Source organism: Podarcis muralis, chromosome 5 (genome assembly GCF_964188315.1).
Source record: "Podarcis muralis chromosome 5, rPodMur119.hap1.1, whole genome shotgun sequence".
In the NCBI taxonomy this organism is placed as follows: Eukaryota; Metazoa; Chordata; class Lepidosauria; order Squamata; family Lacertidae; genus Podarcis; species Podarcis muralis.
The window spans coordinates 89,178,645-89,202,973 of NC_135659.1; the positions used below are offsets into that span (position 1 = coordinate 89,178,645).

Here is a 24,329-nt window from a genome sequence, read left to right on the forward strand (position 1 = left end):
TTGGTTGAACACAGAGGAGTGGTGGGAGAAACTAGCTGGGGAACCCAGTCCAGAGTGGTGGTTGGACAACTATGACACAGGGAGAAGAATGGGAAGAAGAGGTGTCAAAATTTGAAGGGTAACAGGGCTCAGTGAGTTGGGAGCTGTGGCAGACAGACGTCATGAATCAAAGGCAGAAGCTGAAGCAGACAAGTGGGAAGAGGGAGGTTCAGAGGCAGAGATGAGAGTAATGGGTATCTCCACCCCTCTGCTGCAATAAACTCCCCTTCCCCCTGGAACCAGAAGAGGTATGAAACTGGAAGAGCAAAGGCATCTGAAGGCAGCCCTGTTCATGGAAGTTTTAAATGGGTGACGTTTTACTGTGTTTTTAATATTTTGTTGAGAACCGCCCAGAGTGGCTGGTGCAACCCAGTCAGATGGGCGGCATATAAATATCATCATCATCATCATCATCATCATCATCATCATTTATTCAAGGCAGGCTGCACAGAGGTGCAGTCTCTGATTGCTTGCAAGAAGCCCTAGAGGAGACACGGATGGCTGTAGGCAGGCAGGACTTTTAGTCTCGGCAGCTGATTTCATGGAGTAGGACCTACAGGGCATGAACTGCTGTGCTCATTAGGCCTGAAACACAGACAAGTTTGTGAAGATCGTGTAGCTTTGGAACTGTGTGATTTACTGACCGGCTTGGTGCGTGACACTGTACCAATTTGAAATCTTAACAAACTGGCAGGGTTACTTGATGTAGTGATTATATACAACTTATTTAAAAAATATGAAAAGTCATGACTATGATTTCCAAATAGAAAAGTAATTCTGAGGCTGCTTTGCCTTCTCTCATTTTACCTGATCTGTTTTCTTGTCAGTTCCTTTTCCAAAAGAAACATCAAAGCTAGCGTCACAATTGGTTTCCATAACTAATTCTGAGTGTCTTGAACTCGTTGTTGCTTTAAGTGACATTTCATGTTTACCAGGAGCAAGCTTTATGCTGTTATCTTTTGATATGCTCTCATCCAAATGTTTAAAACTGTTCCGTGACTCTGTGCTCTTTATATTGCCAGTTTTTTCTGGTATTTTACTGATTTCATTGTACTGCTGCTCCACGATTTTTCCATAGCTGTGATGATTGTTTTTCAGCCCTGGAGAAGGCATTTCAAATACTGACGTGAACACTCTTGGCTTGACAGCTTTACTACATGAATTAGGACCTAATGTACACATACACAAAATGAAGTTAAAAATGGGATTTTAAGAAAAACCTGATTTAACACTTCTAATAAATGAAGTAAAAGTTTAACCTTGATAGTCTGTATTTCCCAGTGCACTACTATTCTGCTTGTTACAATGTGATATTATCTGCTCAGGTACCCAACACTTCTGTTTTTTCCGAGTTCTAGCTTCTGCAGCAGAATTTTCCAGAATGCCAGGTAACCTAAATAAAGCAAATGGGGAAAAAATCCTACTTTTATCACTACTGTATGTGGTTGTCCCTCCCTGCTTAGTAGGAGGCTTTGTGAATCATAGGTCTGTGAAGTTTTGGGCTCTATTGCAATGAAAAGTGCTCCAGTAAAACACTTCTCTTTTTTCCTTTGGACCTAAGGCCTATAGACTACTGTAAACCAATTGCTCAGAAGCCGCAGAGCTAACCTGATTGTCTGTATAAGGCAGCGTAAAAAACTTTAAAGTTCCTCGCCTCCAGGAAACACATAAAATCTGTTATGAGTGGCCTGCCATCTTCCTGAAGAAATGCAAAAGCCACTGGTGTCTGCTCTGCTCCCCTGCAAAAAATGTGGAGGCTTTGAAAGAGTAAGCCTGACTTGCTCAGCAATGCCTTTTCCCAAAGCAGTGCTCTTAGACACAAAGTCATCTACCACTTGCCTGGCAAGTTAAAGCATGGCTATGTTGGGAAAGTAGAAGACATAGAGACTATACCAATTAGTTTACTCCCAGAAGGACAGTTATCTACAGAAAAAATCCCACCTCTTGAGTGACAAACCTGTAAAGATGGAAAAACACAACCAGGGAGTAACCAATGAAAACAAAAAGACAGAAGTATAAGAAAGAAACATAGATAAAAGAAAATATAAAAGTAAGGGGGGGTTCATTTTTTTTCCTTCGCAGAGATAATACTTAGCAAAGAGCAGTTCTCCAAGCAAGTTACTGCTGGGGTGGTGAAAGGAGAATAGAAGGTGGGAGCCATGTATGCCCATAGATGGTGGGGGCAGCAGGGCAACCACCAAAACTGTATGCTAGCTTTAGAACTTAACCGAATTATCTCTGCATGGGCAAATAACTGGCCTGTGTGACTGTGCAGGAGCTACAAAGAAGAACTCTTGCACTAACTAAATGCTAACTCTTTTAAGAGTTGTTTTTTAACCTAGTAAGCAAGGCGTAAGGAAGGCCAAAAGAAATTATGATAATAAGTGACAGCCAAAGTTTCCAAGCAATAGGCTGGAAGGGATTTTGGACCCCACCCTGCTAACATCCATGTTTTTGCTTGAGAGAGAAGATAACTGATGATAGGCCTATCTAAAGACCTCCTGACATGAAATCAGAGCCACCCACAAGAATATTCTACTATCAGTACTAGTTAACATTTACATTTACTGTTTATAATTTATTTCCATTACTTACAATGATTTGTCACTTCTTTCTACCAGCTGAGAATCAGGAACAATATCCATCAATTCATCTAAGTGAAATATAGACATAAAATTAGAATTAAAATTTTCATCTCGTTAAAGATTTTGCATCCAAATTTTATTCCTTTTTAGAACATTTTTAACCGACTCTTCAGCTGCAAGGGCTACATACAATCAACTGAAATGAGACAAATATGAAAATAATTTAAAAGCAAAACTAGTGAAACGTGTCAAGCAACTTGCCTGCTTTTTGTTTTTCACTGGTGTTTAAAACTTCTTCCTCATAAGGCATGTTTTCAACATTTTGAATTGGAGCTTGCTGTATATAAACACAATAAAAAATTATTGATGTAATTAGCATGCTTTTATTTTCATCTCAGTTTCTCAAATATTGTTCAAACTGTTTCACAGGTTCAAGCACAAAATACATAAACTCTCAAAGATCAATATCACATAATAAACATTTTTTTAAAACTTACAGTACAATGCATGCAGTACATGCATGCTCAAGGGAAATCCTATTGAGTTCAATGGGATTTATTTGCAGGTAAGTGTAAATGGCCTGGACTACCGTATTTTTCGCCCTATAGGACGCACTTTTCCCCCTCCAAAAATGAAGGGGAAATGTGTGTGCGTCCTATGGGGCGAATGCAGGCTTTCGCTGAAGCCTGGAGAGCGAGAGGGGTCAGTGCGCACCAACCCCTCTCGCTCTACAGGCTTCAGGAAGCTATCCGCAAGCTGTGGGAGAGCTGCACGACTTCGCGCAGCTCTCCCACGGCTTGTGGAGAGCTGCCTGCACCCCGAAGCCTGGGGGCGCGCTGAGCTCAGTGCCCCCCAGGCTTCGGGCTTCCCGCAGCTCTCCGCAAGCCGTGGAGAGCTGCCTGTTCTGGGAGCTGGGGTCGGGGGAAGCTCGGGTTTCCCCCGCCCCAGCCCCACACCTGGGGGGGAAATATTTTTTTTTCTTTATTTCCCCCCCCAAAAAAAACTAGGTGCGCCCTATGGGCCAAAAAATACGGTAATTAAAAGGAAACTGATATGTTAGGTAACGAAAAAATCAACAGCAGACAGACAAAAAACATATTCCTCCAACATCCTCCTTCACTTTGGGGCTTTGGAGTAGAACTGATAAAGTCCAAGCTCAATGAAGGTTGGCTGGATTGACATGCACATACAGAGAGTGCTATAAAAATTAGCCTTTTGTGTTTGTATTTGTCTGGAATTTAATGATGATCATTTGATCATTGCAATACAGTTAAGCAGTCCAAAGTCCACTCAGTCTTGATTTATTTGATGTATTTTAACTACAAATTACGCTTCAGAAAGGGAGCAAACAGTGTACACAAGGATTCAGCAAGAGCAAAAATAATGGCTTTGAGATTTCTACCTGGCTAAACTCAAAGTATAGGCCAGCTGTCCCATAGCGATGTCATAAATCCTTGGCCAATGTGTTCTCCAGTATCACAAACCTGGTCCCAGACAGCCCACATAAGAATGGGCAGCTCTTTGCCAGCTTCAACCAGTACTATTGTGTGGTTTTGAAGCTTCCATGCGAGTCCACCTTAAGTTACGCAAACATATAACTACCTTTTTTGCAGCAGAATTATCCTTTCTTACAGACTTCGTAACAGAAGATAGAGCTGCATAATCATCTTCTTGATTGAAATTCACTGCTCTTTCCTCAGTTATTGAGAAAATATCAGTTCTTCCCATAGAGCTCGTCATTTGAAGAGGTGCTTTAACCCTGCTTTTCAGTGGAGTTGCTGGAAACAAATCCACATTTGAGTTATTTTAATGAAGTTTGCATGTTCTGTGTTGTTTGTGCCAAAACTGCAGCAAATGGGCTTACTACAACTTGGATATTGAACAGAGCAGAACTATTCGTCTCTCAGTTTTAATCTTTAATCTGGAACTCATCACATGCCATGGGGGATCTCACACTATACCTCTTCTTGCTTCAATTACTTGTGGGAACCACAAACACCTTGGAGTCCCAAATTCGATTTAAAAATAGAAAAAATGTTTATTTACAGAATCAATATGGAGATCAGCATGTAAAATGACATATGTGAAGTACCAAATGCAATGTTTACAGAAGATTAAATTGTTTCGTTCAAATAAAGACATTAACACAGGCTACCCAGATCCTGCTGGCCGAACCAAAAAGTTATACTTTAGAATAGGATTAGAGACAGATATAGGCAGAGAGCAGGAATGTTGCTGCGAACATTTCTTTTAGTGGACATGAAGGATGCATTCAGAAAACTAACAGTTAGTCATCATCTAGGTCAGGTAGTGGGCACATGTCCAGGTTTTGGACATATCACTCAGCTCCGGAGTCTCTGCCCCTGGTTCTGACCATGTCTGAGCTGAAGTCAGAGTCCCAGAGCATAGTCATGGAAGAGTAGGACTGCCACATTCTAAACTTTTAAGAGCCAGGTGTAACTGAGCTTGGGGGGGGGGGGGATTGGCATTTAAGATGACAGTCACTTTCCTTAAGTCAGCAACTTGGGAAACATCAAAGATCACATTGGAAAGATTTGCCAATACACTTTGAAACTTAACCTTACAATAAAAGTGCTTTTAAAAATAAATCATATTTCAAATATAAGCCTACTACAGGCACAAAACAATACTGAGGTCCACTTTCATATTATGCTGATCTCTTAGTTTCGAGTACATTTCATAAAAAGCTATTGTGAATATCAGAATTTGGCAAATCTGCAGCTGATCAATCCAGCTATTAGGACTACTGTCTTTAAGGAAAATCTGTCTCCCACTGTAAGAAATGTAACATTAAAAGGTGAGAGGAATATTGACGAACTTGCTTGGTTTTCTAGATTGGAATATGTATGGGGGTCAACTCTAGTGTTGAGAGACAGTGTGATGTAAGAAAGAGACAGAGAGGAAGATCTGGATTCTAAAACCAGGTGGAGGGACCACAGTGCAGAGGTCAAGCACATTCTTTGCATGCAAAAGGTCCCATGTTCTACTCAATCCAACACATTTCCAGTTAAAGGGGTCAGGTAGAGGGGATGACAAAAACTTCTGTCTGTAAACATGGCTATTGCCAGTCAAAGTTGACAATGCTGGGCTAGATGGATAAACTTGATATATTCCAGTTTCCTATGCTCCTAACCCACCTCTTAGCCAAGAAGCTCACCTTGCACCACTCACAAAATCTTATATCTCTCATAGAGGTGTTTTTTGGGGGCTGGACAGAGGGCTGGGGACAGAGGGCATCTCTTTAAAGGGAGGACAGGTGTAAAGATTTATTACAGTTAAAAGTCAACATATAGATTTAACCATTTACTGACTTTAAAAGCTTAAGACTCTGCTACTGTAATGTGATAGTGCCTTTGAAGAGTACTCAGTATCTATAACTGCAATTTGCCTTATGACAGAATGGGCCATCAAAAGCATAGATGACTATAACTTTCTGCCAACAATGCAAAATGATTTTGACTATTAAGTCATAAATCACTGGCTTCCTAGTTGAGGCAACTTTGCGCAAAATGAGGCAATTTTCAATTACTTCTGCAACAATTAAGATCAAAGCATCGCCTGATTTCAAACCACCATGAATCAATATCAAACAGAAAAGGCACACATTACTGTTCTCTGGCTTCTCCATAACTATAGACTCCCCTCCCCAGAGTTTTGCCAGAGCCTAGCCTGTGTCCTACATAAATGAATAAGAAAATGCTTGTGGAAACCATTAGCAGGCTCAATAAAGGAGGCCCGTTATTTGAGGTACATAAAAAGCAACTACTGGCTGATAAAATTCAAATAAAAAGATGCTTCATTGCAACTTAATGCTGGAAAGTGCTGAATACAACATTAACATTTGAGATTTAGGAGGAAGGAACTATATATTCTATTAACATCAAAGGTCCTCACATATGCACAATCATCTTTCTTTGATATATTTCACATGAAGGGAGGCATTAAAGAAAGTTAAAAGATTAAAATCTTTAAGGGTGCAATGATTTATGTTGCTTCTGGTGTTGCTGTTTTATGCCTTATTTTGGGTTTGAATCTCCCCCCCCCCCCTTCAAACAGCTACACTAGCAGGAGGATATCCTCACTCGGTTTGCTTTTCCTACTCACTCCATAAGGCAAAGCTGTTCAAACAAGGCAACAAGTGTGCCTTCTGTGGAGAGCACTTTTCTTGAGTGTTTCCTGGGAGAGCGGTAGCTTCTGGAACTTGAGGAGTGGAAGAAGGCAGAAAAACAGAGAGAGCTGGAAGGAATGGACTCTTTCACCAAGGCAGGAGAAAAAACTGAGGAGATTCACTACATCTCCCACAATTCTGCTCTCCTGCCTTCCTCATAGCTTGTAATCATTGCCCAACCCAGTTAACGCTTCCTTAACCCACGGAAATGACTTCTTTTGCGGTTTGTGGTGGCTGAGGAAGCCAGGAGCTTCTTGGCATGATTCTAAAAAGCTGTTACGGCTGCTTTTGGTTCTAAAATTGTGGGGGATGCCCTTTATAGACTGTAGCAGAGAGCATGAGATCAAATCTAGTAAAGGCACCAGGGGTCAGGTCTGAGAGGCTATTCCCAATGAGGCCTGACTTGGTCCCCAAGTGTTGTCCTAAGACCTGCACGCACCCAGTGGCAAAACTCCAGATGGAGAAGTATTGTCCTAAAAAATTGTGCTTTTGAGCAACATGAAAGGCTTGAACCCCTGCCTGTAGGACTGGGAGTAGTGGGGCCACTGTGGCCTGAGTCACCAGGGTTCAAGAAGTGAGGGCAGTGTCATCTTGTCATCTTATGATGGGTGTTGAGGGCTCATTTTGATCTATGTGAATTCATGTCCATTGTTGCAGGCAGAGCCCTGATTAGGGTATATCAGCCATTTTTGTACAGTTTGGGGGTTTTCTGAGTTGTATTTTTCCCTTGCCTCCTAGGTTAAGCATATATTTGTCTGCCAACACAGCAGAGTTGTATCTCCCTCACACCTAGCATAACTGGAGTACTGGATTGCTCTGCCCAAAATCTTATTAAGGGTATTTTATTCCCCTGTCCCAGATGTTGATCATAATTGTTGATGTGTTATAAAAACAAGGCATTTTTCATAGCAGATGGCAAATACAACAGTAAATTACACCTTACAACATTGCATCTAACTTACAAGTATTAACCGCTGGTAATGGACTTGGCATAGACAACCTGGCAGCAGACAGCACCACCATTGATGCCTCAGACACTTTCCTTTTACCTGGATTAATCTTGAAATAAAACAGAAAAGCATAATTTAAAATAATGCCAATCTAACCGTGCAATGTAATATGCATCATTTTCTTTTGCATTTTATTATACAAATTACCTTGGATTTAACCGTTTGCAAGTCCCCCTTATTAAGTTTCTGATTCAAATTTTTCTGTGTCTGAAGATACTGATGTGGTGGGGAATGAGTTTCTTTATCTTCCAGTGGTTTACAGGAGTTTTCTTCCAAAGGAGATACTTGACTTTCTGGTACAATAACCTGTTTATTTAAAAAAATAAAAATAAAATCCCAGTTCAATACTAATTGATTTATTAAAAATATTTCAAATAAAGTTAATGGGTAAAAGAATAGAAGGGAAGGCTTTGATTTTGGGTGCTTTTCAGTTTAGAAAAAAGGCAAGTAATGGGGAGCATGACTGAGGTGTGTAAAATAATGCATGACATTGGAAGTAGGATTTGAACCCTCACATGCAGATTCTGAATAAAATAGTAGCCCCAAAAGTATTTTGTTTAAAATGCACACATGCAAACATCCAGCTGTTCTGCTGGGATTTAATGTGAATGGATGAAGTCACTTTTAGGCTTTTGAATAACAAGGTTTTCATGAGAAAGACATGAACAGATAAAGAAATGATAAAATATACACCATCTCAGACAATAATGCACGCCTTCAATATTTATTAGTCAGAAGCTTGCTTTTAATATTATCCCATTATAAACTGAAATACAAACCTGTGATTCACTTTCATCAAAAATGACATGTACTGTTGTTTTGGCAACTGACATAGTATTCTTCTTTGTAAATCCCTGAAAAATGTAAGTAGTAAATATTTCACAATACAGTGGTACCACAGGTTACAGACTCCGCTAACCCAGAAATAATACCTCAGGTTAAGAACTTTGCTTCAGGATGGGAACAGAAATTGTGCGGTGGTGGCACGGCGGCAGCAGGAGGCCTCATTAGTGGTACCTCAGGTTAAGAACAGTTTCAGATTAAGAACGGACCTCCAGAACGAATTAAGTTCTTAACCAGAGGTACCACTATATAACAGAAAATACAAAATAAAAATAATTTATGGTAAGTAGGGGAAATATTATTTTTGCAGTTTAGGCTCTTTACACAAAGAAATAATGCACTTTTTAGATTATAAAGGGCTTTATTATGAGACCTCTTTTGTGTTTTCTCTTGGACAATGACTAATTCACAACATTGTTGTGGGGGAAACCGTCAATATGGATCTGAAAAGCTTTCCCTTTTGCCATTTCCAGCTCACTGGAAATTGCTTCCGCTTGTTCAGGACGCTTTCAGGAAAAGTGTGTATGCATTTTTTTGTGAGGACAGTATGTTTGAATTGTTGTATCACATGTTAGCTTAAAGCCTTATATTAGACTAATACAGCACCCATGGTGCCACAGCACCTTTACTGGTGTTTCCTCAGCAGGGGCCTCAGATTTCTGAACTTTTATTTAAAAAGAAAGTCTTTAGCCCTCCTAGAAAGAAAATGATGGGGCAAAATGTTCAGCTACCTTCTATGTGATTTCTGTGAAATGAGAGACTATGGTGTGTCTACCTTGTATATTCTTCCTGGTACGGAAGAATGCTTCCTGTTACTATTAGACAGCAGCAGTATGTACGTGCATGTGAAATTAATATTGTGTGATCTCCACAATCAAGACCAGGACATAGCTGACTTCCAATGGTAAGCATAAGGTGATTAGGGATGGCTGTCTCTAGTTGTGTGTTCTGGCATGCCCAAACCCATAGCAGCAATTTTGTAACCAGTGCCCCCAGTACTATCTCAAAATTTGAAATGTGGTCCAAAAATATTCGTGACCCTTGTATTAGACTGTTTCTCATTTAAAAGGTAATTTATTGTACATTTCTATTCTTTCCCCCATTTTGCTCAACAGTTGCCTACACAAATCACCACTGCTTTATTCTGCGGCAGTTTCAGAACTGGAAAACCCTAGATTAATTTGTGACAAGTGCTTGCATGCGGTGCTCATTTAGGAATAACTGGCAATGCATAAATAGAAACAGAACCAACTATGAAAAGAACTATAATCACTCAAAAGTGAAACGTCCATTTTTGTTTCAGTTGCTAGATAGAGGATAGATGAGAAAGGAAATTGGTTCGCTTTTACCTGACGTTTATAGGCACCATAAACCTTCAACGCTGCATCCACAATTTCCAATGCCGAATCAAAATGCAGTATTATTTTCTCTCCTTCTTGGATACCCACAGACATTGGATTGTGTAAATGTATTGTCAACAATTTCTTATTGTCTTTCTCTAGGCAACAATGAAGTGTGTTCATATTAAATTGTTATTACTTATATGTTAATTATTTGTAAAAATTGCAGAAGCATGCAGCATTCAAATAAACTAGGGTTGTTGTTTTTTTTAAAAAAAGAAATGAGTAATGATCATACCATTGGTTCATTATGAATCCCATCCTTCCCGTTTAATAGAAACAGTTAACTGTGAATAAGAAATAAATTTATGTGCTCAATACCTTCAATAATGTATGTTTTTACTTCTTCTTCAGGGATGCAAACAGTTTCCCACTGATGACCCTAAAAATAACATTTGATGAAAAGGGATGAGAGTTCTTACTGCATTTTTGTTTGCTTGCATAATATGGTGTTAAAAGGCATACATTTCAGGTTAACAACTAGTTCTCCTGGAGCACTAGTTTTCCTGGAGGATCGTGGACCAGCATGTCAACCAAATCTCTAAGTGATCTGCCCGTTTTTTCTGTTACAGGTGCCACTTTCCACTCACTTTTTTATACCTGCTCCCTTCCCCCAACTATCCAAAGTGGGCTAGGAAACCTGGTACGTTTGATTGAGTATATGGACACATCAGCTGGGGGAGGAGCAGGACAAGGACTATAAAAATCCATGCAGGCCCTTGCCACACCTAGTGTAGTTTTGAAAAAAGTCTACATCTACTAAATCCACTCAGCTACTCTAATGTACCTTCACAGCAGAGCTTAACTGATTTTCTTTGACTACTAAACTACCCCTAAAAAATTAATACAATAAGAAAACTTAACCTACGCCATCATCCGCAGCAACATAGAAGGATATACTTTTGCTACCAGTATTAAAATCAATCCAAAATTCTTCAAGGTTGTCATCTGCTGGGATCTGTAGCTAAAGGAAATTCAATCCAAATATAAAATTATAAATGCATGTGTAATGGTGTAAGATTTCTTACTAAATACACAATAGTTTTATTGAACAGGTAAGGCCTGTATACTCAACCCTTTATCTTGCACATCATATTCAGAACTTCATTCCTGGTCCCCTAAAACTATTGTTCCCAATTACATTTGAAACAGGAAATATTAATTTACTAACCAGGATCAAACTGTTAGTAAACCGACATCAAAACATAGTTCTCCATTTCAAAGATAATGGGGAACTGTGACTAAGATGCCAAGAGGACAATGTTTAAAAGGAAGAGATGTGGGGGAGCACACTAGTCAAACACTCATTTCAACATTATTAAATTTAATAAACTAGGAATGCCAGGTCCAAATTGGCCCAGAATTTTATGTTGATGTCAAATCTCCAATGTCATAATAACTCATTTGCCTTTTCATTCCAAAGAACCTCTAATTTTTTGACAATCTATCAAACACATATCTCTGTTTCAATTTTAAACAAAAACACCAATAGTTCTAATAAAACAAAAGATACACAAGACAAAAGAAATAAACGTACCTCATGTTCACAAAGCATAGCTGATAAACAAGGATAGGTAAAAACCCTGTCAAAAAAGTATTTACAGAATGAAGATATGTTCATTTCCCATCTCATTACTCACACAGGTAATTGTTCCCACTTTCCACTACCTTTTCAAATGGGAAAAAATTAAAGTCCTGCTTATGGACAAAATATTTCCTAAAAAAAAGTTTATATATATTTTCCCCAACTGGTAGGAAGATTCTATTAGAGAGATTAAGTTTCTTGCCTCAAGCAAAAGAAGGAACAAACTGCAAAAAGTGGGTACCTGTCATATCTTAACAAGATTAAAGGTAAAAAGGTAAAGGTACCCCTGCCCGTACGGGCCAGTCTTGACAGACTCTAGGGTTGTGCGCTCAACTCACTCTAGAGGCCAGGAGCCAGCGCTGTCCGCAGACACTTCCGGGTCACGTGGCCAGCGTGACAAGCTGCATCTGGCGAGCCAGCGCAGCAAACGGAACGCCGTTTACCTTCCCGCTTGTAAGCGGTCCCTATTTATCTACTTGCACCCGAGGGTGCTTTCGAACTGCTAGGTTGGCAAGTGCTGGGACCGAGCGACGGGAGCGCACCCCGCCGCGGGGATTCGAACTGCCAACCTTTCGATCGGCAAGTCCTAGGCACTGAGGCTTTTACCCACAGCGCCACCCGCGTCCCTCCTTAACAAGATTGCTTTTCCACAAAGAACCGGCAGCCACAATGATACTGCTGTTCTGGGTTGCTGTGGAGCAGGTTTCTGATATTTTGCAGACTTTAATAAGACAGTTTTCTGCAGAAAGCAGTGACCCATTGAGTAATCTGACTACATCCAGTATAGGGCCTTATCAAACTGCCAAACTTGGCCTGGAAGCAGTTTAGCAGCCAGTGCAGATCCCACAAACAAGGTGTTATGACCTTATGAAAGGTCAAGCCATATCATTGCATGTGTATATATATATATCTAATGTTGCATTCTTCTCCAATTAAAAAAGTCCTTTCCGTTACTATTCTTATTAATCACATTTCTATACCGCCTGACATCAAACGATCTTAGGGTGGTTCATTGCTAACTTCATACCTTCTTTTGTCTCCAAAAATGCCATTCACCTGGTTAAGGAACTTTCTGCAATCCTGTTAAGGAGAAAAGCAGCATAAGTATTGCAATCATACCTTTGCTTTGAAATACTTAGTATTTGAATGTGACTTACTGTTTCAAACTCAGAATCCTTAATTTCTTTAAATGCATTACTAACAAACTCCATTGAAAACCAATGGCTTGCGAGTTCTCGCCTCTGTTTTTCTGATGTCATTCTGCACAAAGCTTCTGTAATGGCAACTTGGAGGTCATAGTCTATAATGTACGAGAGCAATATTAGCATAAAACCTCCTTCCAGGGATAAATATTACACTTGCTAACTAGTTGCTTAAATTTTAAAAAATGATACAATGTATGATATATTGCATAAAGGTAATGGGTTATGATAGCCATGTACTGTAGCTATCTGGGCTATTGAGAAACAAACTGGGCTACTGAGAAACAAAAAGGGAGCATGAGTATGATTTGGGGGACCTCAAGGTTTGCAGAAGTAGGTATAACCTTTAGAGGGAAAAGCCTCTAAAACACCCCAGTGAGGACTGAGCATACTCAGTAGGGTTGTTGTTTTTTTTATATGAAGATACTGCATAACTAGAGTCCTTGAGTGCCAATGGGGATCTCCTATTCAAAGAGTGGAAAAAGGCAATTTTGAGATGCCTCGGATTGAAGATGAAGAAAACAACACCTAGCAGATTGTGAAAAAGCTGAACTTTAATACAGCTGGATATTAACATGAAGTACATATTTTGAATAATTGTTATCTACATAATTGGCAAACAGAGAATAAGAAGAGCTCTCTCTTTGGTTTTAGTTACTTATCTTACATTTCTATGATCTTTAATTATTGTTTTCTTTTTGTTAATTCTATCTATATTTCTGTTTTGATTTTTGAAGTTCCCTATCTTAAATTAAAGGAAGAGACATACAGGAAAGTGATGGAAGGGCCTTGCACGAGAGGCAGGGTAGAGAGGATCTCCCAGTGTGAGAAGCTGGAGGAAGAGGGGAAAGCTCCCAGGTGAGAGCTGGGAGGGTTCTTTTTATGTGTGAACTGAATGCTTTTGTCAAATTAATGTTCATGTTCAAATGCGATTCTTTATACTGCTAACATTGTCAATATGGGCACAATAGCAAAACTACTCCTGTTACATTATCTAAGCTAAGAAACATGAGTATCCTCTGCACTTACCCCCAGCTTCCAAAATTCTCTTTCCCATATCATTCCTGCAAAACAAAATATTATGATTCAGGTGTTTTTCTTTTTTGTTTTTAAATTATATACTTTTGTTTAACGATTAGTGCATCCCCTTCATGGTGATATCCACAATTAAGAATATCTTATTCCAAAAAGTCGTCTTTTCTGTTTCTTTTTGGGCTGATTTTTGTAAAAATAAAAATAACGTTTGGCCTATCTTTATCAGAACACTTGAGGGAGCTGGGTATGTTTAGTCTGGTAAAGAGGAGACTGAGAGGAGATATAATCGCCATCTTCAAATATCACAAGGGTTGTCACATGGAGCAAGCTTGTTTTCTCTTGCTCCAGAGGATAGGAGCCGAAGCAATGGATTCAAGTTACAAGAAAAGAGATTCTGACTAAACATCAGGAAGAACAGAAAAGTAAGAGCTGTTTGACAGTGGAACAGACTCTCAAGAGAAGTGATGGACTCTCCTTTCCTGGAGGTTCTTAAGCAGAGGTTGGTTGGCCACCTGTCATGTTTGATCTGGCTGAGATTTCTGCATTAATTTACATTGACTTTCCTTACACCAGCATCTTGTGATCTTTCTTCTTTGATACTGCCTTCTAAGAGCAGCTTTCTAAAAATGCTTAACCCAGAGGCTGGATTGTGCCTAAAGAATATTTTAAGCCATGTCAACAAAATGATTTTGCCTCAAAATTAGATTCTCTTACCAAGGTACTAGTTTTATGAAAAGGGAAAAGACTTATGTAATTATATTAAAGATTAAATAATTACATGACTTCTTGCATTTCCTCTGTAGAAATAATTTTCTTTCTAGTATCTCGGGGCATAGAATCAAGCATTGTGTTCAATTTTCTTACTGCCTAAGGATAATAAAAATAAATGATTGAAAATTAACCACATTAGAACAAGAAATATTTGCAATGCATTAGGTGAAAGAATATCTTTAATTGTCCATTAAAACAATGTAACTTAAGAATCTCGATCTTAATGACTGCAGATCTTAAATGTTTATTCTGTAATATATAAATCTGAGTCTAAGGGTACAACACAGGGTTATCAGTTTAGTGGAGCAAGAGGAATTCTCCTCTGCTAACGTCTGGATAAACTATCTACCCACAATGTGCAGAAGAACAAGTCAGTCAGGCCTTTGTTGGACAAGTATGTGGCCGACTATACACAATGAAGCATCGCTAAAAATACAAAAGCACTTTTCAAAAGTCAACCCTAGTGGCTGGTATGTCAGCTATGGTATCAGCTATGTGCTGATAGAGTAGCCAAAGAATACATAAGGGACTGAACAACAGAAATTACATAAGAGAAGGGGGGAAAAGGAAATGTTCTTTAAAGTGCTTGAGAAAAAATGGGTGTTTATTTAAATTATAAAAATGGGATAGTGCTAGCAGAGAAACATTTTTCAAAAATATATAGAAGAAATGCATCTAAATAAACACGTTAAAACAAATGGACACAGAGATCAGAGAAGTAGGTATATGTGCATTATTTCTATACTGTCTTTTCAAAAACTGAATAAAAACTTTTTAAAATACACCAGGTAACAGGGGATAATCATTAAAACCTAACATTGTTCAGAAGAAAGAAATTTCTTACCTCCTGCTGAATATAAATGTTAATTCTTTTATCGGTAGCAAGTGCGCATGTTCGCAAAACAAAATTTTCTAGTACTTGTATTTTACCTAAACAAATATCGTAATATATCATTTACATAAGTCTCTACAAAGCCATATATTTCAAAAAAACTGGCAATTATAGTGTGAATAAGCACTTTTAAAGCCTTTCATTTAGAAAGCAAGCAAGCTTTATAAATACTGATTGTCTGAAGTGACACAAAACAAACAGGAATTTAACATACAAGCATTCTAAATTTCAGCCATCTTTAATTTATGCAACCTGAAAGGAACAAGGAACAGTAAAGCTCATTTGCTAGAGCTTTTGGCTGCATCTCTGTAGAAAGTTGGGCTGCTCAAATCTTAAATCAATGTGATTTAAGAAGACTGTATAGAGGATTGCAGCCTCTTTCTCTATAATGATTCAAAAGTAGTCCTTTTCATTTCTACAGAGAGCCACAAACTTAGCATCTTTCAAAGCTTGTAGATTATTTGAAACTTCATAATCCAATAAGGTCGCCATGTGTCTTACTTTATATAAGACAGCCTTCTATTTGAAGAGCTGTCTAGTCCAAGTCAACTTTAAAGATAAAGAATTATAAGAAGGGGCAGTAGGTTTCTTGAAGAGACCCACCAACACACAACATCTGGACAGCAAACTAAGCAAGCGCAGTTTACCTGATCCCCATTATAGTGAAATGTACTGCATTTCTATTTAAATTACTGTAAAAATACCTAAGGCTGTGTACATCCTCCTATTTACTATTCATCCAGTGGACTCCCAGCACTGTTTTTGGAAGTGGTATACACACAAAATTAGCCACAATCCATTTTGTAAGAAGATGAAACCAGATTCATCCAAATTGGAAAAAAATGACTTGGCTGCATTTTAAGCCAGTTGTGTGTACACAGCACAGCCTAAATGTGCATCCATCAATTTTTCTTTCTTCCTCTCTCCACATAAATCAGTATATGCAAAGTTTATGTAAGTCTATTTCCTCTCCCTGCCACTTTTTGGGATGCATTTTCTCTTTTTGACAATGTGGAAGTGCCTTCCCCCAGCCCAGCATCTAGGCTATTTGACTGTAATATATAGAATACACTCATTACTGATTACTCAAAAACCTATAGGACTAACAGTATATGCAACTAGAAATATAATAAATATAATTATAGTAATTAGTTTCATGCATACCTTTACTGCTGGCATCATGTACTATCTACAATTTAAATAAACAGCATATTAAAATCACTCTGCACAATCAGGACTAATTTATTTGTGGAATGGATTGTATCCAATGGTGACTTTGTGCTATTAAAAAGCAATTCCATTCATCCAAGGCAGAACCTGAATTTTGCTAAACCCAGAGGCACAGCATTTAAGGAAGCAGCTTTTCAGGAAACAGACAGGCTGCAGTGAATAGGAAGGATCAGCAAAAACTGGGTGCCCCAAAGTCACTGAATTCTGCTATCAATGAGAAATCTTTAGAATTGTTTTCTGTTTCTGTTTAGGCAGACCCCAGAAAAATACACATGTAATAACTATATTTTCACAAAATTATGCTGAAAAAGAAGAGGAAATGGACAAGAAGAGAAGAGAAGAGACAACCTAATGAGATTGCTTATATGTGCATAGCTATAGTTTACATTTGAAATAACCAAATAGAAATTTTGAACATGATATCCTTTATCTGCATATGGGATAAACAATGAATATCTAATTGTCTTTTTAATACAGTTGGATTTCTTGTTTTCTTAAAGTTTAGATACAGTAGTTAATTATGACCAATGAGTTAAAATAATGTACCGTATTTTTTGCTCTATAAGACTCAGTTTTTCCCTCCTAAAAAGTAAGGGGAAATGTGTGTGCGTCTTATGGAGCAAATGCAGGCTGCGCAGCCATCCCAGAAGCCAGAACAGCAAGAGGGCTTGCTGATTGCGCTGCGCAGCGATCCCTCTTGCTGTTCTGGCTTCTGAGATTAAGAAATTTTTTTTCTTGTTTTCCTCCTCCAAAAATTAGGTGCGTCTTATGGTCTGGTGCATCTTATAGAGCGAAAAATGTGCTACATAAAAAAGCTTTCCCCCAAATATTTGATACATACATCTTATAAATATTTAATAAATACATGTCAGTTTATGGAACAATGCAAGAGGTACATATTTACCATAAGAACATCAAAGAAGTCTTCAAACAGAGTGGCAAATTTGTCATTCTTTTCATTTACTGTATTTTGGATAATTTCTTGAGCCTTTTCAAACCAATTTACCATGTAGAGAAAACATAAAAGGTTTGTATAAGTATACATTTAAAAGTTAATATTATTTCTAGAATTCACCAGGCTGTTTTCCAATTGAAAACCAAAGGTAACAAGCCTTCTTTTGGCGCAAGGGCAATGTGCACTCATGGCCAACTTTGCCTCATGCCTGTGGTAGGTGTGGTCAACACAGTTTATCACACATGCTTGCATAAAGAAAAAGAGAATGAGTGAGAGAGAGAGAAAAGAAAAACACATAGGCACATAACTGCCCCCCACTCATGCAAATCAGCCTGGGGACGGGGCTCATTCCCTCTCCACTCAAATGACTGATACAATTATTGGGGAGCAGGATCATTATGATTTATCATCATTATGATTTAGTGATACAAATAGGTAAAGGTAAAGGGACCCCTGACCATTAGGTCCAGTCATGGCCGACTCTGGGGTTGTGGCGCTCATCTCGCTTTATTGGCCGAGGGACCTGGCGTACAGCTTCTGGGCCAGCATGACTAAGCGAACCAGAGCAACACATGAAAAGGCTGTTTACCTTTCCACCGGAGCGGTACCTATTTATCTACTTGCACTTTGACATGCTTTTGAACTGCTAGGACTGCGGATTCGAACCACCAACCTTCTGATCAGCAAGTCCTAGGCTCTGTGGTTTAACCCACAGTGCCACCTGTGTCCCATACAAGGAGCCATTATCAGTTTTAAATCGCTGTTCAGTACTCAAATCAAATGGACGTCCAATATGTTGCTATTACAGTGGTACCTCGGGTTACAGACGCTTCAGGTTACAGACTCCGCTAACCCAAAAATAGTACCTCGGGTTAAGAACTTTGCTTCAGGATGAGAACAGAAATTGTGCTCCGGCGGCCCGGCAGCAGCAGGAGGCCCTATTAGCTAAAGTGGTGCTTCAGGTTAAGAACAGTTTCAGGTTAAGAACAGACCTCCAGAACGAATTAAGTTCTTAACCCGAGGTACCACTGTACTTTATCTCTAATTACTCCTAGGAAATATTTTTGAATTTCCTATACTTATCTTTTGAACAAGACCATATTCTACCATTGCTGGAAACCCAATTTCCCCTAATATGGTTATATTTCTGCCTTGTTTCAGAAGAGTATTCAACATAGTGGAAACATTCTTGACTTCTTCATTGTCAAGTCCCTGAAAATTGAAAAACAAAAATTTCAGTAATTATACAAAAAACTTTACTTAACAGGATGAAAACAATGGGTTGGATCCAGACTTGTCAGCCACAAATGAAGGTCTCCTTCCATCCAAAAGAAGAAAAAGATAAGATCCAAAAATCTGAGGGGATATGGGGGTGGCAGAAATGTTGCTGATTCTCTCCTTGCCCCACACCAGCACCACCTTCACAACTATTTTGTAGGGCCCCGGCCCCTTGAAGTCACATATTTAAGGAAACATTTTTCTTAAAAAAAGAAACTGTTTGTCTCCACAAAGAAATTTGAATTTTACATCACTTTTTATGATAAAATCAAAGTCAGCTTAAAAAGGTAAAGGTAAAAGACCCCTGACAGTTAAGTCCAGTCACGGACGACTCTGGGGTTGCGGCACTCATCCCGCTTTACAGGCTGAGGGAGCCAGCGTTTGTCAGCAGATAGTTTTTTTTCTGGGTCATGTGGCCAGCATGACTAAGCCGCTTCTGGCACAATGGAACACAGAAACCAGAGAAGTGCACGGAAACGGCAGTACCTATTTCTCTACTTGCACTTTTTTGGCGTGCTTTTGAAATGCTAGGTTGGCAGGAGCTGGGACCCAGCAATGGGAGCTCACCCTGTCAGGGGGATTCGAACTGCCAACCTTCTGATAGGCAAGCCCAAGAGGCTCAGTGGTTTAGACCACAGGACGCGGGTGGCGCTGTGGGTAAAAGCCTCAGCGCCTAGGACTTGCCGATCGCATGGTCGGCGGTTCGAATCCCTGCGGTGGGGTGTGCTCCCGTTGCTTGGTCCCAGCGCCTGCCAACCTAGCAGTTCGAAAGCACCTCCGGGTGCAAGTAGATAAATAGGGACCGCTTACTAGCGGGAAGGTAAACGGCGTTTCCGTGTGCGGCTCTGGCTAGCCAGAGCAGCGATGTCACGCTGGCCATGTGACCCGGAAGTGTCTGCGGACAGCGCTGGCTCCCGGCCTCTTGAGTGAGATGGGCGCACAACCCTAGAGTCTGTCAAGACTGGCCCATACGGGCAGGGGTACCTTTACCTTTTACCACCCAAATTGTAAATCACACAAAAAAAAACATTTTTACTCCTAAAATGCCATTATAACTTCATAAATAAATATGTAAACAGCAGCAGAATAAAAGCATAACAATGCTTTTACTGTAAAATGCATGCTATGATGAAACAATCTTAACAGTCCATTTAAAAGCAAACAAAGAGAGGGCAATGCAATAGAACTTAAAAGACCTCTCGCCTGTTCCCACCCAACACATCTGTCTGTTGGCAAAAGGGCAATGGAGAAGAACTTAGAAAACATTGGGTAGGTTCAAATGTGATTTTGTGCTGAGAGATTAACAGAAATATGGAGTCTGCAAACTCACAACAATTTTCATCTCAAAGAGGCAGAATACTATCAACAATACTTCATAATACTATCAAGCCCATGGTTCTCCTATAATTCAAACTGCCCTAAACAATATTTTATACAATATTCCACTATGTACTGACGTAACACAAAAACAAAAATCCATTACCTGGCATATAAGTTTGTCTAATTTATTGAGAAACTGTTTGCTGCATTTGTGAGAAATGCCACCAGAAAAATCAGTTTCCAAGAACTGCTCCAATGCTTGGAAGTCATTTTTTCTTGTAGCATCATCTATACATTTTTCCAGCTGTCAGAATGGGGGAAAAACACACAAATACTACTACTTAATACTTCAGTTAAATTGAGCACAGTGACAAATCTTATGCAAATCTGTATTTTTAATCAATCTTTTAATTAGGACTAAAATGCTTTTCTGGCTTTTTTAAAAATAAAAGAGATGTATAGTGCAAAATATTAGAAAGATGTTACTGTTAATAGCAATGACTGGAAAGGGGGAAGATTCCATTGTGCAAGCAGAAATCCTTGCGCTGATGGGATGCTCAAGTAGTACTACATTGGACACAACTCAAAGTTTCCATGCTCACAGTGGCTTCTCCATTCAAATCAATGGAAGAGACAGCTGTATATATAAGAAAAGGCATGTACAGAAAATGCAGCCCCTTTCTCTGAAATCAAAGGAGAGGGATATCATGTAGAAGCTCTATGTATGCATTTGTACACGTTCCTTAGGAATTCAGAAACAATTACCTGTTCCTGAATCAAAAATACTTGGAAGATATATAGTGGTTTGGGTAACCATGTGTGTATTCAATTATACTGCAGTAGTTCCACTAGTTTTATTATTTTATGCACATTCAAAGCGGGGGGGGGGGAGGAAAGGGTGAGCTAAACATCAAATAAATCAATTTTCTACAACTCTTTGGGGTCTGGATTGAACAAAAAAATCATTCTTGGGAATAATAATGTATAAGGCCTGTACAGACTATTAAAAACATACAAATATCTTATGCCCGTAAAACTATTATTTGGTAATGTAAAAGGCTAAGCTATTAAAACAAAAACAACTCAGAACAGATACAGAGCAGCACATACCTGTCCTTCCCGCCGCCTAACAGGCATTTTGACAGTTTCATATACTTAACCTGAGAGGCAAAAAAATGAGGAAATGCACATTTTAATTAATATAAAATCTAATTTTAATTAATATAAATATACTGTACACTACAACTGTGAAAAGTTACATTTTATCAGTAATATCAAAAACACAGTAAAAATATACAAGTAAGCCGATGGTTAAAATGATGTGTTCTTTAAGATTATTTGTGGCAATCAAAACCTATTTCTGCTTCAAAATCTGACTCTGCATCTACTTTACAATAATATTGATTCATTTTATGTAGTAGTGTTATAAGCCCCATTGAACACAGTTAACTTCTTCCAAGTATACATGCAAACATTGCAAGTTATGCAACACAATTTTCACCATTTAATATTTGAACTGGTGTATCTGCCTACTATAACAGTTGTCTTTGAGAACAGTTCAGAAGCTACAACTGATGAAGAATGCCTGCTTGCTAAAGGCAACAATAGATTAAAAACATTAATATACAAGGACTTCTCCAACAGTTTCTGGTACTTTTCAATGTGTTAATAAATCCCTACACAGTCCAGGCCCAGCATACCTTGGGGATCTGAACACCTTTCTTTAAGATCAGCACCCATCAAATTTGGTAGATTGATGCTGCAGGTCTTTTTCAGTAATGCTACAACTTCTTAGCAAGAGTTCAGCCAAAGTCTCAGTGTGCAGTTACTTAAAAACTCTGCAACTAACCTTATGCCAGATATTAAAGAGCAGTTCCACATTCAACAAACTAGTCATGTTTACTAGGGCATGTGCCACCATTGAGTTTAGATCCCCATTTTCCAAGAAGGGACATACTTGATTATCAGCTGAAGCTCGGTATGAGCTGCTGTCACAGCCTTAGCCTAGCTATCCAGTAAGCACACATCCAGAAGCACTCCTAAGAAGTGAACCTGATGATTTAGTGGGATATCTTCACCACTCCACTGGAATTAGGACTGCCATGGTTTATTATAATATTGTTGGCTGATTTCAAGTTAAAAATAGTGCATTCACTTAAATCCCATTGATTTCACACTAAGCACACCTGACAGAGCAATTCAAATCTCCTTTTACCAGGCCTTGGGGGGGGTAGTATCCTTCCACCCAGCCTGCTGGCTGTTGGACCCCCATCTGCAGTTACACCAGCATCACTGCACTGCCATAGGGGTCCTCCTTCCACCTGTTATCAGGCTCAATTGCAGTGCCAGGCTGCAGAAGCAATTTCACTGCCCCTTCTGTCTGACATGCATAGCAAGGCTGCAGATATAGAAGTGGCCCTATTGCGCCATAAAACCCTGCCAGGCTAGGGAGCTGGTTAGGATTAGATCCAACCCAATGCCATTAGGTTTATTAGCCAATGTACGTAATTTTGAACTTTTGGAGTAACATTCCTTCCTTTTTTCTTGCACAGGCAATAAAAATGTATGCAATCTGTAACCTCCCTCAGTTGCAACCCAAATCATGTTTGTTTATATGTTTTGAATGAACAATGAACAAATTGCCTTGGAGTTTACACGTTTATTTATTTATTTTCATTCTGGGATAACTCTGTTCCTACAACAAAAAACATTATATTGATGGTCTTCTTTTCTAGGACTGACAAAGTTTGAAATTGTACCTTTAATGATGGTTAGGTGTGCAGAAACTGATGTGATAATGCTTAGCCCTGTGTAGTGAAAAACTTCATATTCTGATTACTTCAGGTCAGCATGCTTTTAAAGGCACAGGAACAGGTATGACTAGGCAAGATCCAGCAATCTAAGCCCTTTGAAGGCTTTTTATCATTTCTTTGGCAGTTGCCTAGCAGCAGTAATTATCAAAGCAACTACCACCATGCTACAGCAGTATGAAAAAGCTGCTGTATGCTGCATAACTGCTAGTAAGAATTTGGGGTAACAACGGTGAGTTTTACAGTAGATAAACTGGGGTTACCACTTGCCTGGATAAATGCAGTTTAAGCTAAAACTCTCAACAGGAGCAGTTTCTTGTCTCCATGAAGTTCAAGCGGACCAAAATACTCAAGGAAGACTTGTAAAACGAATGACTTACTTTAAACAGTTTGTATAACCTCCCTTAGGCAAATGTCACCCACTGTCCCCTCCCTTCCCTTGCAGGCTGACAAGAAACATTTGCAAACGGGGGTCTGTTTTTATGTTTCTATCCCCCATGTGGAAACCGGTGGGTAAAATAACCCAAGAAAAAGAAAAAGTGAGGCGAGCGAAGCAAATACGAAATTTTCTCTCAGAAGGAAAAGGAAACCAATGATCTAGCAAGATCAATGCCAATAAATCCGAAGTGGAAACGGGCGGGGGGGGGGAGGGGTATATCAAAACACGAGGGTTGCATCCGGCGTGAGGCAGGCGCGCTGAAACCAAGAGACGTGACTAACTTAGGCCCGTTCATTTCCATGGGCCTGCTCTACCCGGTTACCTGGCCAGCGCCCTCAGGCGAGGGTGGCCCTGAAGCCGCGGCTGCGAGGTAAGGGCGGCTTAGGCGTTTCCCTCACACGACGCCCGAACGAAGCCGCCAAGACGCGCCGCCGTCCCGCCAGCCAATCACCTTTCCGGAAGAATACGCCCGCCTCGAGGAACCCTGACAGCCAATCGCTTTAAGCCGTCCTGAGGTGGAAGGCGGGGTCACTCAGAGGCGGGCCGCGGAGGGGGCGGGGCGAGGAAATTCTCTCTCCCAAGTCCAAGGCCCTCCCCACGCAGTCACGCTCGCTTCCTCCTCCTTCTCCACGCTACCTGTTCCTTCCAGCCAATCAGCGGGTGACGAGCGTGACTGATAACGGTCGTTGTCAACCGCTGTTTCTCGCCCCGCCCCTGCTCGCTCCAGAGGTTGACGCGATTGTCGC

At 39.7% G+C, this 24,329-nt stretch overlaps 2 protein-coding genes across 5 annotated transcripts in view; both read right to left on the reverse strand.

The window, feature by feature from the left end:
- Positions 1-18,124, reverse strand: part of SYCP2 (synaptonemal complex protein 2) — a 39,987-nt gene extending 21,863 nt beyond the window's left edge. The window contains exons 1-19 of one of the 2 annotated variants that reach the window (XM_077929330.1): positions 17,686-18,124; positions 16,716-16,740; positions 15,504-15,589; positions 14,667-14,755; positions 13,883-13,917; positions 12,809-12,951; positions 12,679-12,731; positions 11,604-11,649; positions 10,935-11,030; positions 10,388-10,448; positions 10,016-10,164; positions 8,603-8,677; positions 7,971-8,129; positions 7,776-7,872; positions 4,227-4,402; positions 2,886-2,961; positions 2,635-2,692; positions 1,299-1,432; positions 847-1,208 (exon numbers count right to left, since the gene is read on the reverse strand). In XM_077929330.1, the coding sequence (XP_077785456.1) occupies positions 847-1,208; positions 1,299-1,432; positions 2,635-2,692; positions 2,886-2,961; positions 4,227-4,402; positions 7,776-7,872; positions 7,971-8,129; positions 8,603-8,677; positions 10,016-10,164; positions 10,388-10,448; positions 10,935-11,030; positions 11,604-11,649; positions 12,679-12,731; positions 12,809-12,951; positions 13,883-13,917; positions 14,667-14,755; positions 15,504-15,589; positions 16,716-16,740; positions 17,686-17,826 (2,061 nt within the window). In that variant the 5' untranslated portion in view covers positions 17,827-18,124. The remainder of the gene's footprint in view (positions 1-846; positions 1,209-1,298; positions 1,433-2,634; positions 2,693-2,885; positions 2,962-4,226; positions 4,403-7,775; positions 7,873-7,970; positions 8,130-8,602; positions 8,678-10,015; positions 10,165-10,387; positions 10,449-10,934; positions 11,031-11,603; positions 11,650-12,678; positions 12,732-12,808; positions 12,952-13,882; positions 13,918-14,666; positions 14,756-15,503; positions 15,590-16,715; positions 16,741-17,685) is intronic. The other variant, XM_077929331.1, reaches the window with a different exon arrangement.
- A 162-nt stretch (positions 18,125-18,286) lies between these two features.
- Positions 18,287-24,098, reverse strand: LOC144327859 (synaptonemal complex protein 2-like). Of its 3 annotated transcripts, none has more exons than XM_077929333.1 (4): positions 23,865-24,098; positions 21,445-21,494; positions 20,498-20,638; positions 18,287-18,948 (listed from the first exon to the last, which is right to left on the reverse strand). In XM_077929333.1, the coding sequence occupies exons 2-4, from the start codon at positions 21,469-21,471 to the stop codon at positions 18,778-18,780; spliced, it is 339 nt and encodes a 112-aa protein (XP_077785459.1). In that variant the 5' UTR covers positions 21,472-21,494; positions 23,865-24,098; the 3' UTR covers positions 18,287-18,777. The 3 variants fall into 3 exon arrangements, with proteins under 3 accessions (XP_077785459.1, XP_077785458.1, XP_077785460.1); XM_077929332.1 differs by having other exon boundaries at positions 23,906-24,096; XM_077929334.1 differs by lacking the exon at positions 23,865-24,098 and adding an exon at positions 23,094-23,706.
- Between the last annotated feature and the right edge of the window lie 231 nt (positions 24,099-24,329).